This window comes from Rhinoraja longicauda, chromosome 12, assembly GCF_053455715.1.
Source record: "Rhinoraja longicauda isolate Sanriku21f chromosome 12, sRhiLon1.1, whole genome shotgun sequence".
In the NCBI taxonomy this organism is placed as follows: Eukaryota; Metazoa; Chordata; class Chondrichthyes; order Rajiformes; family Arhynchobatidae; genus Rhinoraja; species Rhinoraja longicauda.
In genome coordinates, this window is record NC_135964.1 from 51,210,122 (window position 1) to 51,225,373 (window position 15,252).

The window sequence follows — 15,252 nt, forward strand, 5'->3', positions numbered from 1 at the left end:
TATACATCTCTATAAGATCCCCTCTCATCCTTCTAAACTCCAGTGAATACAAGCCCAGTCTTTCCAATCTTTCCTCATATGACAGTCCCGCCATCCCGGGGATCATAGCCGATCATCCAAAATCAGTACCCCGTTCCTGCTTTTTTCCCCATATCCCTTGATTCCTTTAGCCCGAAGAGCTAAATCTAACTCTCTCTTGAAATCATCCAGTGAATTGGCCTCCACTGCCTTCTGCGGCAGAGAATTCCACAGATTCACAACTCTCTGGGTGAAAAGGATTTTCCTCATCGCAGTCCTAAATGGCCGACCCCTTTGATGAGAGGGATGTGGTCCAGGGATAAGCAAATGGGACTGGTTCCGATGGGGCCTCTTGGTTAGCATGGATGATTTGGGCCGAAGGGCCTGTTTCCGTGCTGTGTGACTCTATGAAATATGAAGGGTACATTTTAAGCTTCTTCTTCCACTTGGTAGGAACAACAACAAAACATCTTCATCTCCAGCTCTGGGCTACGGGCCCTTCGTACAAATGAATACAACTTCAAGTGGAGCCGTGGAACTTATACCAAGGTATTTAAAAACATTTTTAATATATCATATTTATTGTACATTCCTAATTGTCTGTGGAAAAATAATGGTGAACCATCGCGCCCTGGGGCAAATGTGGGACCTCATTGAAACATAGAATCGTAGAAAATAGGTGCAGGAGGAGGCCATTCGTGCCAGCACCGCCATTCATTGTGATCATGGCTGGTCCTCCTCAATCAGTAACCCGTGCCTGCCTTTTCCCCATATCCCTTGATTCCACTAGCCCCTAGAGCTCTATCTAACTCTCTTTTAAATTCTTCCAGTGAATTGGCCTCCACTGCCTTCTACAATAGACAATAGACAATAGACAATAGACAATAGGTGCAGGAGGCAGCCATTCGGCCCTTCGAGCCAGCACCGCCATTCATTGTGATCATGGCTGATCCTCCACAATCAGTACCCCGTTCCTGCCTTCTCCCCATACCCCCTGACTCTGCTATCCTTAAGAGCTCTATCTAGCTCTCTCTTGAATGCATTCAGAGAATTGACCTCCACTGCCTTCTGTGGCAGAGAATTCCACAAATTCACATCCCTCTGGGTGAAAAAGTTTCTTCTCGCCTCAGTTTTAAATGGCCTCCCCTTTATTCTTAGACTGTGTGTGGCCCCCTGGTTCTGGACTCCCCCAACATTGGGAACATTTTTCCTGCATCTAGCTTGTCCAGTCCTTTATATAATTTTATACGTCTCTGTAAGATCCCCTCTCATCCTTCTAAACTCCAGTGAATACAAGCCAAGTCCGATCTTTCCTCGTATGACAGTCCCGCCATCCCGGGGATTAACCTGGTGAATCTAAGCTGCACTGCCTCAATAACAAGGACGTCCTTTCCAAGCACGATGATGAGTCTCGAGCCGATATACGCCTAAACTGTCTTCCTTTTTATCCTCTCAATTGATGTGGGCGTGGCAGGCAAGTCCAGCATTGATTACCCCTAATTTTCTTGCCATAAATCTTACGGTAGTCATCGCGAACAAACAACATTTCTGTCATTTGACCCGGTATTGGTCCTTGTGTCTAGGTATGGTGATTCCTTGCTTATAGGAGGCAGATGGGCCTTATTGGCCTGATCCAGTTAATTCATAGTCACCAGTATCGATCGTGGCTTTTTATCCAAGTTAATTAATTGATTGGACCTGAATTCCCATGAGCTTGCAAGGAATGCATTAAGTGATTAAGTCTCTTTATCTTCCAGTGAGAACTGCACTGCAGATGCAGTTGTTTATCAGAAGTGCAACAGGAAATGTAAGTAAAATTGTCCAATTGACAGTTTAGTTCAGAGATACACCACGTAGACAGGCCATTCTGCCCACTGAGTCCGCGCCGACCAGCGATCCCTGCGCACTAATGCTATCCTACGCACACCAGGGACAATTTAACATTTTCACCAAATCTAATTAGCCGGCAAACCTTGCACGGCTTTGGTGTGTGGGAGGAAACCGGAGCACCCGGAGAAAACCCACACGCGGGAAGGTAGACAGAAAATGCTGGAATAACTCAGCGGGTCAGGCAGCACCTCTGGAGAGAAGGAGAGGGTGACGTTTCGGGTCGAGACCCTTCTTCAGACTGATGTCAGGGGGGGCGGGACTCTGAAGAAGGGTCTCACCCTGGCTTCTCTCCTGAGATGCTGCCTGACCCGCTGGGTTACTCCAGCATTTTGTGATACCGTTAGTGCGCGGGTGATCGCTGGTCAGTGCGGACCCGGTGGGCCGAAGGGCCTGTTTCCACGCTGTCTCTAGACTAATCGACGAAGGTTTTCGGTAACTAACCTACAGGCGACCCCCCCCCCCCCCCCCCCCTCTGGTGTCTTTCATATCAATTCATTTCTCTGACGCCATGAATCTATTTCTCCTTTCAGTCTGTGGGAAGGTATTGGTGCGACCGAAAGATGCCGCGAGAATCGTCGGCGGTAACGAGGCGGTAGATGGCACTTGGCCCTGGATCGTGTCCCTGCACTTCATCGGTCATCACATCTGCGGAGCCACGCTGATCGGCAAGCAGTGGCTCGTGACTGCGGCCCACTGCGTATACGGGTAACCCTTCCTTGCTATTGGGGCAGTGCTGTGTAGGTTCACGAGATTGATCCCCGGGATGGCGGGACTGTCATATGAGGAAAGATTGGAAAGGCCGGACTTGTATTCACTGGAGTTTAGAAGGATGAGAGGGGATCTTATAGAGACGTATAAAATTATGAAAGGACTGGACAAGCAAGATGCAGTGAAAATGTTCCCAATGTTGGTGGAGTCCAGAACCAGGGGTCACACACAGTCTAAGAATAAAGGGGAGGCCATTTAAAACTGAGGTGAGAAAAAACTTTTTCACGGCACGGCACGGTGGCGCAGCGGTAGAGTTGCTGCCTTACAGCGAATGCAGCGCCGGAGACCCGGGTTCGATCCTGACTACGGGCGCCGTCTGTACGGAGTTTGTACGTTCTCCCCGTGACCTGCGTGGGTTTTCTCCGAGATCTTCGGATTCCTCCCACACTCCAAAGACGTACACGTTTGTAGGTTAATTGGCTGGGCAATTTTTTTTTTTTAATTGTCCCCAGTGGGTGTAGGAGAGTGTTAATGTGCGGGGATCACTGGGCGGCACGTTTCTGCGCTGTATCTCTAAATCTAAATCTAAAAGAAATCAACCAGAGAGTTGTGAATTTGTGGAATTCTCTGCCACAGAGGACAGTGGAGGCCGATTCACTGGATGAATTTAAGAGAGAGTTAGATAGAGCCCTAGGGGCTAGCGGAATCAAGGGATATGGGGAGAAGGCAGGCACGGGTTACTGATTGTGGATGATCAGCCATGATCACAAAGAATGGCGGTGCTGGCTCGAAGGGCCAAATGGCCTCCTCCTGCACCTATTTTCTACGTTTCTATGTTTCGATCTCTTCCCACATACAGCACGGAAACAGGCCCTTTGGCCCATCGAGTCCACACCGACCTTTATCCTCTGTCTGCACACTGTGGATGGCTTAATTTTAATCAAATATAGTTTTTGTTTTAGTTTCAGAGGTACAGTGGAGAAACACGCCGTTCGGCCCATCGAGTCCACACCGACCTTAATCCTATATTTGTACAATGTGAGCAGCTTGATTGTAATCATGTATAGTTTTAGAAACATAGAAACATAGAAAATAGGTGCAGGAGTAGGCCATTCGGCCCTTCGAGCCTGCACCGCCATTCAATATGATCATGGCTGATCATCCAACTCGGTATCTTGTACCTGCCTTCTCTCCATACCCCCTGATCCCTTTAGCCACAAGGGCCACATCTAACTCCCTCTTAAATATAGCCAATGAACTGGCCTCAACTACCCTCTGTGGCAGAGAATTCCACAGATTCACCACTCTCTGTGTGAAGAAAAACTTTCTCATCTCGGTCCTAAAAGACTTCCCTCTTATCCTTAAACTGTGACCCCTTGTTCTGGACTTCCCCAACATCGGGAACAACCTTCCTGCATCTAGCCTGTCCAACCCCTTAAGAATTTTGTAAGTTTCTATAAGATCCCCAGTTTTAGAGATGTCCCAATTCTGCTCCCATTACTTGTGACCTTATGGTGACCTTATGTTCGGCACGGACATTGTGGGCCGAAGGGCCTGTTCCAGTGCGGTATTGCTCTATATTCCAGATGTTGAGGTGGAGAATATGGAGAGGTTAGTAATGAGTGTGGCCATAGTAACACCCAGAACAATGAAAAGAGTCTGCAAGGTAGGCCAGAAGACCAGCAAGATCAGGTCAGTTCAGCTTCAGTCCTGGTTTAGTTTATTGTCACGTGTACCGAGGTACAGTGAAAAGCTTGTTAATGCGTGCTGACCGGTCAGCGGAAAGACAACACACGATTACAATCGAGCCATTTACAGCATAGCCATTTACATGATAAGGGAATAACGTTTAGACAATAGACAATAGGTGCAGGAGTAGGCCATTCGGCCCTTCGAGCCAGCACCGCCATTCAATGTGATCATAGCTGATCATTCTCAATCAGTACCCCGTTCCTGCCTTCTCCCCATACCACCTGACTCCGCTAACCTTAAGAGCTCTATCTAGCTCTCTCTTGAATGCATTCAAAGAATTGGCCTCCACTGCCTTCTGAGGCAGAGAATTCCACAGATTCACAACTCTCTGACTGAAATGGTTTTTCCTCATCTCCGTTCTAAATGGCCTACCCAGCAAAGTCCGATCAAAGATAGTCCGAGGGTCACCAATGAGGTAGACGATGGTTCAGGACAGCTCACTACTATCTACTTCATTGGTGACCCTCAGACTCTAAGGTCATAAGTGATAGGAGTCGTGTTAGGCCATTCGGTCCGTCAAGTCTACTACGCCATTCAATCATGGCTGATCTATCTCTCCCTCCTAACCCCGTTCTCCTGCCTTCTCTTCGATCGGACTTCACCAGTGCGCTGAACGTTATTCCCTTATCATGTGGGAATTCGCTGGAGTTTAGAAGGATGAGAGGGGATCTTATAGAGACGTATAAAATTATAAAGGGACTGGACAAGCTAGATGCAGGAAAAATGTTCCCAACGTTGGGGGAGTCCAGAACCGGGGGCCACACAGTCTAAGAATAAAGGGGAGGCCATTTAAAACTGAGGTGAGAAGGAACGTTTTCACCCAGAGAGTTGTGAATTTGTGGAATTCTCTGCCACAGAGGGCAGCGGAGGCCAAATCACCGGATGGATTTAAGAGAGAGTTAGATAGAGCTCTAGGGGCTAGCGGAATCAAGTGATATGGGGAGAAGGCAGGCACGGGTTACTGATTGTGGATGATCAGCCATGATCACAATGAATGGCGGTGCTGGCTGGAAGGGCCGAATGGCCTCCTCCTGCACCTATTTTCTATGTTTCAATGTTAATTATTTAAAAACAATATTTACAATGCAATAATATGAAACAGAACCCACCCCAGAATACAATACGTACAAATATACCAAATGAAACTATTATACAACTCTATTATAATCCCTTTCCAGGATGCATCCAGTACCCTGCAGTGCCCAAGTGTCCCGGAAATCCCCCAGGGTACCCCTGGACAGGCTCGAAGGGCCGAATGGCCTCCTCCCTGCGCCTGTTTTCCATGTTTCTATATTTCTATGTAATAGGTAGCTGTCTGGAGATATCTGACTGTTTTCCAGGAGGAGCCTCGTGTTGTCACGATGGCAGGCAGTGCTGGGTCTCCACGCACAACTGAACCTGACCTCTCCCCAGACCCAAGTCCTTGCGATCGATCGCATCCTGATAAACCCGCAGTACAACCGGAGGACCAAGAACGGAGACATCACCTTGTTGCACCTGGAGTCTGCCGTGCAGTACACAGGTAATGCATAAGATCATAAGATGTTTAGTTTAGTTTGGAGACACAGCGCGGAAACAGGCCCTTTCGGCCCACCGGATCTGCGCCGAACAGCGATCCCCGCACACTAACACTATCCTACACCCACACACACACAACACACCAGGGACAATTTTAACACATACCAAGCCAATCAACCTACAAACCTGCACGTCTTTGGAGTGCGGGAGGAAACTGAAGATCTCGGAGAAAACCCACGCGGGTCACGGGGAGAACGTACAAACTCCGTGCAGGCAGCACCAGGGGCCACAGTTTAAGAACAAGGGGTAGGCCATTTAGAACGGAGATGAGGGAAAACCTTTTCAGTCAGAGAGTTGTGAATCTGTGGAATTCTCTGTCTCAGAAGGCAGTGGAGGCCAATACTTTGAATGCATTCAAGAGAGAGCTGGATAGAGCTCTTAAGGATAGCGGAGTCAGGGGGTATGGGGAGAAGGCAGGAACGGGGTACTGATTGAGAATGATCAGCCATGATCACATTGAATGGTGGTGCTGGCTCGAGGGGCCGAATGGCATACTTCTGCACCTATTGTCTATTGTCTATTGTCAGAATCGAACCCGGGTCTCCGGCGCTGCATTGGCTGTAAGGCGGCAACTCTACCACCATGCCACCGTGACCGCCAGAGGAGCAGAATTAGGCCATTCAGCCCATCGAGTCTGCTGTGCCATTCGCTCATGTCTGATCTGTTTTTCCCTCTTAACCCAATCATCCTGCCTTCTCCCCGTAAATTTGACACTCTTAAAGAAGTTGGGAGATCACGTTTCAATCCTATAAGATGTTTCGTGAGGCCGTGTTTAGAGTATTGTGTTCAGTTCCGGGCACCGTGTTACGGGAAAGATGTTGTCAAGTTGGAAAGGGGTTTCAGAGAAGATTTACGAGGACGTTGCCAGGACTCGAGGGTCCAAGCTACAGGGAGAGGTTGAGTAAGGCTGGGACTCTATTCCTTGGAGCGCAGAACGATGAGAGGTGATCTTATAGAGGCGTACAAAATCACGAGAGGAACAGATTGGGTAGACGCACAGAATCTCTTGCTGAGTGTAGGGGGAATGAAGCGTCAGAGGACATAGGTTTCAGGCGAAGGGGGAAAGATTTAACAGGAATCTGAGGGACAACTTTTCACACAAAGGCTGGTGGGGGTATGGAATGGGCTGCCGGGACTATCGCAACGCTCGAGAAACATTTAAGTACATGGATAGGATAGTTTTAGAGGGAGACAGGCAGGTGGGACTGGACTGGTGTAGATGGGACATGTTGGTTAGTGTGGGCAAGTTGGGCCGTGGGGCCTGTTTCCACGCTGTATCACTCTATGACCTTTACTAATCAAGAACCTAAGTCATAAGGTCATAAGGAATAGGAGTAGAATTAGGCTATTCGGCCCATCAAGTCTACTCCGCCATTCAATCATGGCTGATCTATCTCTCCCTCCTAACCCCATTCTCCTGCCTTCTCCCCATAACCTCTGACACCCGCACTAATCAAGAATCTATCTATCTCTGCCTTAAAAATATCCACTGACTTGGCCTCCACAGCCTTCTGTGGCAAAGAATTCCACAGATTCACCACCCTCTGACTAAAGATATTTCCCCTCATCTCCTTCCTAAAAGAACGTCCTTTAGTTCTGAGATTATGACCTCTGGTCCCAGACTCTCCCACTAGTGGAAACATCCTCTCCACATCCACTCTATCCAAGCCTTTCACTATTCGCGAAGTTTCAATGAGATCCCCCTCCTCATTCTTCGAAACTCCAGCGAGTTCGGGCAGGCCCAGTGCCGACAAACGTCATCATAGGTTAACCTACTCATTCCTGGGATAATTCTCGTAAATTCTCAGAATGCCTGCACAATCCTATCAATCTCCGCCTTAAAAATACCCATTGACTTGTCCTCCACAGCCCTCTGTGGCAACGAAGTCCACAGATTCACCACCATTGCATTCAAACCATTCCTCCCCATCTCAAGGTTCCACAGAAGTGGAGTTACTGGAGCAGTAGCTGTCTGCGTGGAGTTTGCTCATTCCCCCTGTGACCACGTGGGTTCGCTCCGGGCGCTCCGGTTTCCTCCCCCATCCCAAAGATGTGCGCGGTTTGGAGGTTAATTGGCCCTCCGTAAGTTCACCTCTACCGTGTAAGTGGGATCACTAGCGTGAGAACAGGTTGGCGCGGACACGGTGGGCAGTAGGGGCCCGTTTCCACACTGTATCTCTAAACTAAACTAAACTAAACTAAACTAAACTAAACTAAACTAAACTAAACTAAACTAAACAGTACCTGAATACTCACAGGCTAGAAGCGGTGTCAGGGGCAGGAGAATGTGTCAGGGGCAGTATACACTGGAATTTAGAAGGATGAGAGGAGATCTTATCGAAACGTATAAGATTATTAAGGGGTTGGACACGTTAGAGGCAGGAAACATGTTCCCAATGTTGGGGGAGTCCAGAACAAGGGGCCACAGTTTACGAATAAGGGGTAGGCCATTTAGAACTGAGATGAGGAAAAACTTTTTCAGTCAGAGAGTTGTGAATCTGTGGAATTCTCTGCCTCAGAAGGCAGTGGAGGCCAATTCTCTGAATGCATTCAAAAGAGAGCTAGATAGAGCTCTTAAGGATAGCGGAGTCAGGGGGTATGGGGAGAAGGCAGGAACGGGGTACTAATTTAGAATGATCAGCCATGATCACATTGAATGGCGGTGCTGGCTCGAAGGGCCGAATGGCCTCCTCCTGCACCTATTGTCTATTGTCTATTGTCTATCTTCGGTTTCTTCCCACACTCCAAAGACGTGCAGGTTTGTAGGCTAATTGGCTTGGTAAATGTAAAAATTGTCACTAATGTGTATGGGATAGTGTTGATGTGCGGGGATCGGTGGTCGGCGCGGACCCGGTGGGCCGCAGGGCCTGTTTCCACGCTAAAATAAACGAAATAGAAGCAACGCGGTCGATGCGTTGCTAATATTTCTTCTTCGTTACAGATTACGTCCAGCCCGCCTGCCTACCAGATAGCAAGCAACATTTCCCAGCGGGAATGACCTGCGCCATCGCAGGCTGGGGGGCAGTGAACGAAGGGGGTAAGTAAGTAGACAGACACACAACTGCTGGAGTAACTCAGCGGGACAGGCGGCGCCTCCGGAGAGAAGGAATGGGCAACGTACCGGAGTCGAGACCCCTTCTTCAGACTGAGCGTCAGGGGAGAGGGAGACACAGAGATAAGGGAGGGTGAGAGATCAAAGGGGATGCAGGTCTGGGAAAACGTAGAACACACCTTTGTTAGCACACCTTTGCATTCAAGAGAGAGCTAGATAGAGCTCTTAAGGATAGTGGAGTCAGGGGGTATGGGGAGAAGGCAGGAACGGGGTACTGATTGAGAATGATCAGCCATGATCACATTGAATGGCGGTGCTGACTCGAAGGGCCATATGGCCTACTCCTGCACCTATTGTCTATTGTCTATTGTCAGACAAGAGATTGATTGTGGACGATCAGCCATGATCACATTGAATGGCGGCGCTGGCTCGAAGGGCCGAATGGCCTCCTCCTGCACCTATTGTCTATTGTCTATTGTCAGACAAGAGATTGATTGTGGACGATCAGCCATGATCACATTGAATGGCGGCACTGGCTCGAAGGGCCGAATGGCCTCCTCCTGCACCTATTTTCTATGCTTCTATGTTTACAATGCAATCGTGGGGGGGGGGGGGGGGGGGGGGGACAGTCGGGCTGGTCGGAGAACCAGGAAGGGGGAGGGGTGGACAGAGGGGGAAAGCAAGGGTTACTTGAAGTTAGAGAAGTCAATGTTCATACAGCCGGGATGTAAGCACCTATTGTCTATTGTCCAGAGATGCTGCCTGACCTGCTGAGTTACTCCAGCATTTTGTGATACCTTGGAATGGCGGTGCTGGCTCGAAGGGCCGAATGGCCTCCTCCTGCACCTATTTGAAGGCAACAAAGCGGAAGGCAGAGCAAATCAAGATGGGAAAATGTTCAACTGAAAGGGACATTAGGCTGGGCGGATGGATATCAAATACAGTTCAGCGTAAACTAATAAGAAGTGATCATTATTAGAATGAGGAATAGATCGAGAAATAAATTGGAAAGACAAGGAAGTAAACATTAGAAGTCATTAAGTGGGGTTGGATTACCTCATTCATCCCTATTATTCTGTGAAGCATCCTGGCTATGGTTTTATAAATTTATTACAAGTCAACGTCAATATAAATACAAATTTCCCTCTCAGAAGTCTTTTCAGCATCTGCATTCCCTCTTGGCCCGACAGTGTGCTCTCTACAGTGCATCTGTAGGAGTTTGTAAGAATAGTTTGGGCTGTTCCTCGTAAGGTCAGAAGGGATAGGGGTGGAATTAGGCCATTCGGCCCATCGAGTCTATGCCGCCATTCAACCACGCCGATCTATCTCTCCCCTCCTAACCCCAATTCTCCTGCCTTCTCCCCATAACCTCTGACTCATGTACTAGTCAAGAATCTACCTGTCTCTGACTTGGCCTCCACAGCCTTCTGTGGCAAAGAATTCCACAGATTCACCACCCTCTGACTAAAGAAATTCATCCTCATCTCCTTCCTAAAAGAACGTCCTTTGATTCTGAGGCTGTGCCCTCTAGTTCTAGACTCCCCCACTAGTGGAAACATCCTTTCCACATCCACTCCATCCAAGCCTTTCACGATTCTGTAAGTTTCAATAGACAATAGACAATAGGTGCAGGTGGAGGCCATTCGGCCCTTCGAGCCAGCACCGCCATTCAATGTGATCATGGCTGATCATTCTCAATCAGTACCCCGTTCCTGCCTTCTCCCCATACCCCCTGACTCCGCTATCCTTAAGAGCTCTATCTAGCTCTCCCTTTAACGCATTCAGAGAATTGGCCTCCACTGCCTTCTGAGGCAGAGAATTCCACAGATTCACAACTCTCTGACTGAAAAAGTTTTTCCTCATCTCAGTTCCAAATGGCCTACCCCTTATTCTTAAACTGTGGCCCCTTGTTCTGGACTCCCCCAACATTTCAATGAGGGTCCCCCTCATCCTTCTAAACTCCAGTGAGTACAGGCCCAGTGCCGACAAACGCTCATCATTGGTTAACCCACTCATTCCTGGGATCATTCTTGTAAACTACAGGTAAACTACAAGTAGTGTAAGAAAAATAACTGCAGATGCTGGTACAAATCGAAGGTATTTATTTCACAAAATGCTGGAGTAACTCAGCAGGTCGGGCAGCATCTCAGGAGAGAAGGAATGGGCGACGTTTCGGGTTGAGACCCTTCTTCAGACTGATGTCTGGGGGGCGGGACAAAGGAAGGATATAGGTGGAGACAGGAAGATAGAGGGAGAACTGGGAAGGGGGAGGGGAAGAGAGGGACAGAGGAACTATCTAAAGTTGGAGAAGTCAATGTTCATACCGCTGGGCTGCAAGCTGCCCAAGCGAAATATGCAGTGCTGTTCCTCCAATTTCCGGTGGGCCTCGCTATGGCACTGGAGGAGGCCCATGACAGAAAGGTCAGACTGGGAGTGGGAGGGGGAGTTGAAGTGCTCAGCCACCGGGAGATCAGGTTGGTTAAGGCGGACTGAGCGAAGGTGTTGAGCGAAACGATCGCCGAGCCTGCGTTTGGTTTCGCCGATGTAGAGAAGTTGACATCTAGAGCAGCGGATGCAAAAGATGAGGTTGGAGGAGGTGCCGGTGAACCTCTGTCTCACCTGGAAAGACTGTTTGGGTCCTTGGATGGAGTTGAGTGGGGTGTTCCTAGCCAAATGCATTCCTTAATTCTAGGTGTCTTTCCCTTCTCCATCATTGCCATTACCATTATTATTTAATTGATCCCGGACTCTTTCCATGCAGGTCCACCTCCAGGTGTCCTTCAGGAGGCTGAGGTTCCTCTCATTGCCACTCAGAACTGCCAGAAGCAGCTGCCACAGTACAACATCACACACAACATGTTGTGTGCAGGTTTTGAGAAAGGAGGAATAGATACCTGCCAGGTAAACCCGCTCACCTGGCCCCCTCTTACAACAGGTGACACACAAGAAGCCAAAGGACACAGGAGAAGGTTTGGTTAGAGTCATACAGTGTGGAAAGAGGCCCTTCGGTCCAACTTGCCCACGCTTGCCCCATCTACACTAGTCCCACCTGCCTGCATTTGACCACATCCCTCCAAAATTGTCAATAGACAATAGACAATAGGTGCAGGAGGAGACCATTTGGCCCTTTGAGCCAGCACCGCCATTCAATGTGATCATGGCTGATCATTCTCAATCAGTACCCCGTTCCTGCCTTCTCCCCATACCCCCTCTGCCCTCTCCATGTCCCAGTCCAATGGCTTCTTAAGGTTTAGTTTAGTTCCGTTTGATTGAGCGATACAACGTGGAACCGACTCCACACTGACCGGCAATCACCCGTTCACACTAGTGCTATCCTACACACACTAGGGATAACTGGGCGGCACGGTGGCGCAGCGGTAGAGTTGCTGCCTTACAGCGAATACAGCACCGGAGACTCAGGTTCGATCCTGACTACGGGCGCTGTCTGTATGGAGTTTGTACGTTCTCCCCGTGACCTGCGTGGGTTTTCTCCGAGATCTTCAGTTTCCTCCCGCACTCCAAAGACGTACAGGTATGTAGGGTAATTGACTGGGTAAATATAAAAATTGTCCCTAGTGTGTGTAGGATAGTGTTAGTGTGCGGGGATCGCTGGACGGCGCGGACCCGGTGGGCCGAAGGGCCTGTTTCCGCGCTGTATCTCTAAATCTAAATCTAAATCTAAAACTTACAATTCTTACAAAAGCCAACTAACCTACAAACGTGTACGTCTTTGGAGTGTGTGAGGAAACCGGAGACAACCCATCAGCAAAGTCTTATTCGACACCAACACCATTGTCAAGTTTGCAGACGACACAACGGTGATCGGGCTGATCACCAACGGTGATGAAACAAACTACAGAGCGGAGGTGCAGAACCTGGCGGACTGGTGCTCTGATAACAACCTGTCCCTAAACATCACCAAGACCAAGGAGCTGATCATCAACTTCCGTAGGTCACACAATGGGGAATATGCCCCGATCTCTATCAACGGGGACAGTGTGGAGAGAGTGTCCAGCTTCATGTTTCTGGGCACTCACATTTCGGAGGACCTCACATGGTCCAATAACACTGCTGCGCTGGTCAAGAAGGCACAGCAATGACTGTTCTACCTAAGAACACTGAAGAAGTCTGGTCTACCCCAACAGCTGCTGACGACCTTCTACCGCTGCACCATAGAGAGCATCCTAACGCATGGCATCCCTGTGTGGTACCTCAGCTGCACGGAGGCAGAGAGGAAAGTTCTTCAGCGGGTAGTCCACAGAGCTCAGAGGACCATCGGACACAGCTACCAGCCTTGGAGGGCATCTACAACACACGATGCCTCAGAAAAAGCCACCAGCATCCACAAAGACTCTTCACACCCCTGCAACAGTCTGTTCGAACTCCTTCCATCGGGCAGACGATACAAGGCCTTCTACGCCCGCACCTCCAGACTCAGGAACAGCTTCATCCCCAGGGCCATAGCTGCCATGAACCGGTCCTGCTGAGCCGGATGGTCACATCGCACAGTGAACCGGCACAGATCTACTTGCACTTTATTCTGTTTTAAAACTGTTCCAATTTGTTTCATTGGGTTGTTTAAATTAATACTGACTAGCTAATTAATTTATTGCATCGTATGGGAGGCGCGTTCCCAATCTCGTTGTACCCCTGTACAATGACAATAAAGATAGATTGTATTGTATTGTATTACAATGGGTGGCAGGCAAAAAGCCAAGGACACAGGGGGTTGGGTTGGGCAAGGAACAGGAAGGAATTGAGGTGACATTGTCCGCGTTAGTTTAGTTTAATTTAGAAAAACAACTGTCCCTTTAGCCCACCGAGTCCGCGCCCATCAGCGATCACCTGTCCACTTGTTCTATCCTACACACACTGGGGACAATTTACAGAACCCAATTAACCTACAAACCTGCACGTCTTTGGAGTGTGGGGGGAAACCGGAGCAACCCGGAGAAAGCCCCATGCAGGTCACGGGGAGAACGTACAAACTCCGCACAGACATGCGCCCGTAGTCAGGATCGAACAAGGTAGGAAATCTACTGCTGCGCCACCGTGCCGCCCTGATGAGTTAGGTTGGGGAACGAATATGGTTGGAACTAATAACTAAATCCTAGTGTGGAAACGACATTCACAGGCATGAAAGACGCCACGAGAATACGAGTGTTTCCTGTTATTGGGGCAATTTACGAAATCCCACCGTTTACGAAACTTGTCCATCATTGCAACCTTTGTCTGCCAAAATAGCCAGTGCTGGCCAATATACCAACTGTGGCTTATAAAACTAACTTGCGGAATGCAAAGCTTACTGACGCATAGACCGAGAGATTTGACTCAGGTTCGATCCTGACTATGGGCGCCGTCTGTACGGAGTTTGTACGTTCTCCCCGTGACCTGCGTGGGTTTTCTCCGAGATCTTCGGTTTCCTCCCACACTCCAAAGACGTACATGTATGTAGGTTAATTGACTTGGTAAATGTAAAAATTGTCCCTTGTGTGTGGATAGTGTTAATGTGCGGGGATCGCTGGGCGGCGCGGACCCAGTGGGCCGAAGGGCCTGTTTCCGCGCTGTATCTCTAAATTTTAAAAAAAAGTCATAGGAGAAGAATTAGGCCATTCGGCCCATCATGTCTACTCCACCATTCAATCATGGCTAATCTATCTCTCCCTCCTAACCCCATACACCTGCCTTCTCCCCATAACCCCTGACACCGGCACTGATCAAGAATCTATCAATCTCGGCTTTAAAAAATATCCAATGACTTGGCCTCCACGGCCGTCTGCGCAAAGAATTCCACAGATTCGCCACCCTAAAGAAATTCCTCCTCATCTCTTTTCTAAAGATACATCTTGTATTCAGGGGCTGTGACCTCTGGTCCTAGACTCTCCCACTAGTGGAAACATCCTCTCCACATCCACTCTATCCAGGCCCTTCACTATTCGGTACGTTTCAATCAGGTCCCCCCCTCATCCTTCTAAACTCCAGCGAGTACAGGCCCAGTGCCGTCAAACGCTCGTCCCACTCATTCCTGGGATCATTCTTGTAAATCTCCTCTGGACTCTCTCCAACGTCAGCACATCCATCCTCAGGGCAGCACGGTGGCGCAGCGGTACAATTGCTGCCTCACAGCGCCAGAAACCCGGGATCGATCCCGACTACGGGCACCGTCTGCACGGAGTTTGTACGTTCTCCCCTTGACTGGTTTTCTCCGACATCTTCGGTTTCCTCCCGCACTCCAAAGACGTACAGGTTTGTTG

General features: G+C 49.1%; 1 protein-coding gene across 1 annotated transcript in view; it reads left to right on the forward strand.

Moving 5' to 3' along the window:
* Positions 1-15,252, forward strand: part of tmprss15 (transmembrane serine protease 15) — a 56,667-nt gene that overhangs the window by 41,061 nt on the left and 354 nt on the right. The window contains exons 18-23 of the mRNA XM_078408606.1: positions 472-567; positions 1,776-1,825; positions 2,439-2,613; positions 5,709-5,890; positions 8,888-8,983; positions 11,760-11,899. Coding sequence (XP_078264732.1) covers positions 472-567; positions 1,776-1,825; positions 2,439-2,613; positions 5,709-5,890; positions 8,888-8,983; positions 11,760-11,899 — 739 coding nt within the window. The remainder of the gene's footprint in view (positions 1-471; positions 568-1,775; positions 1,826-2,438; positions 2,614-5,708; positions 5,891-8,887; positions 8,984-11,759; positions 11,900-15,252) is intronic.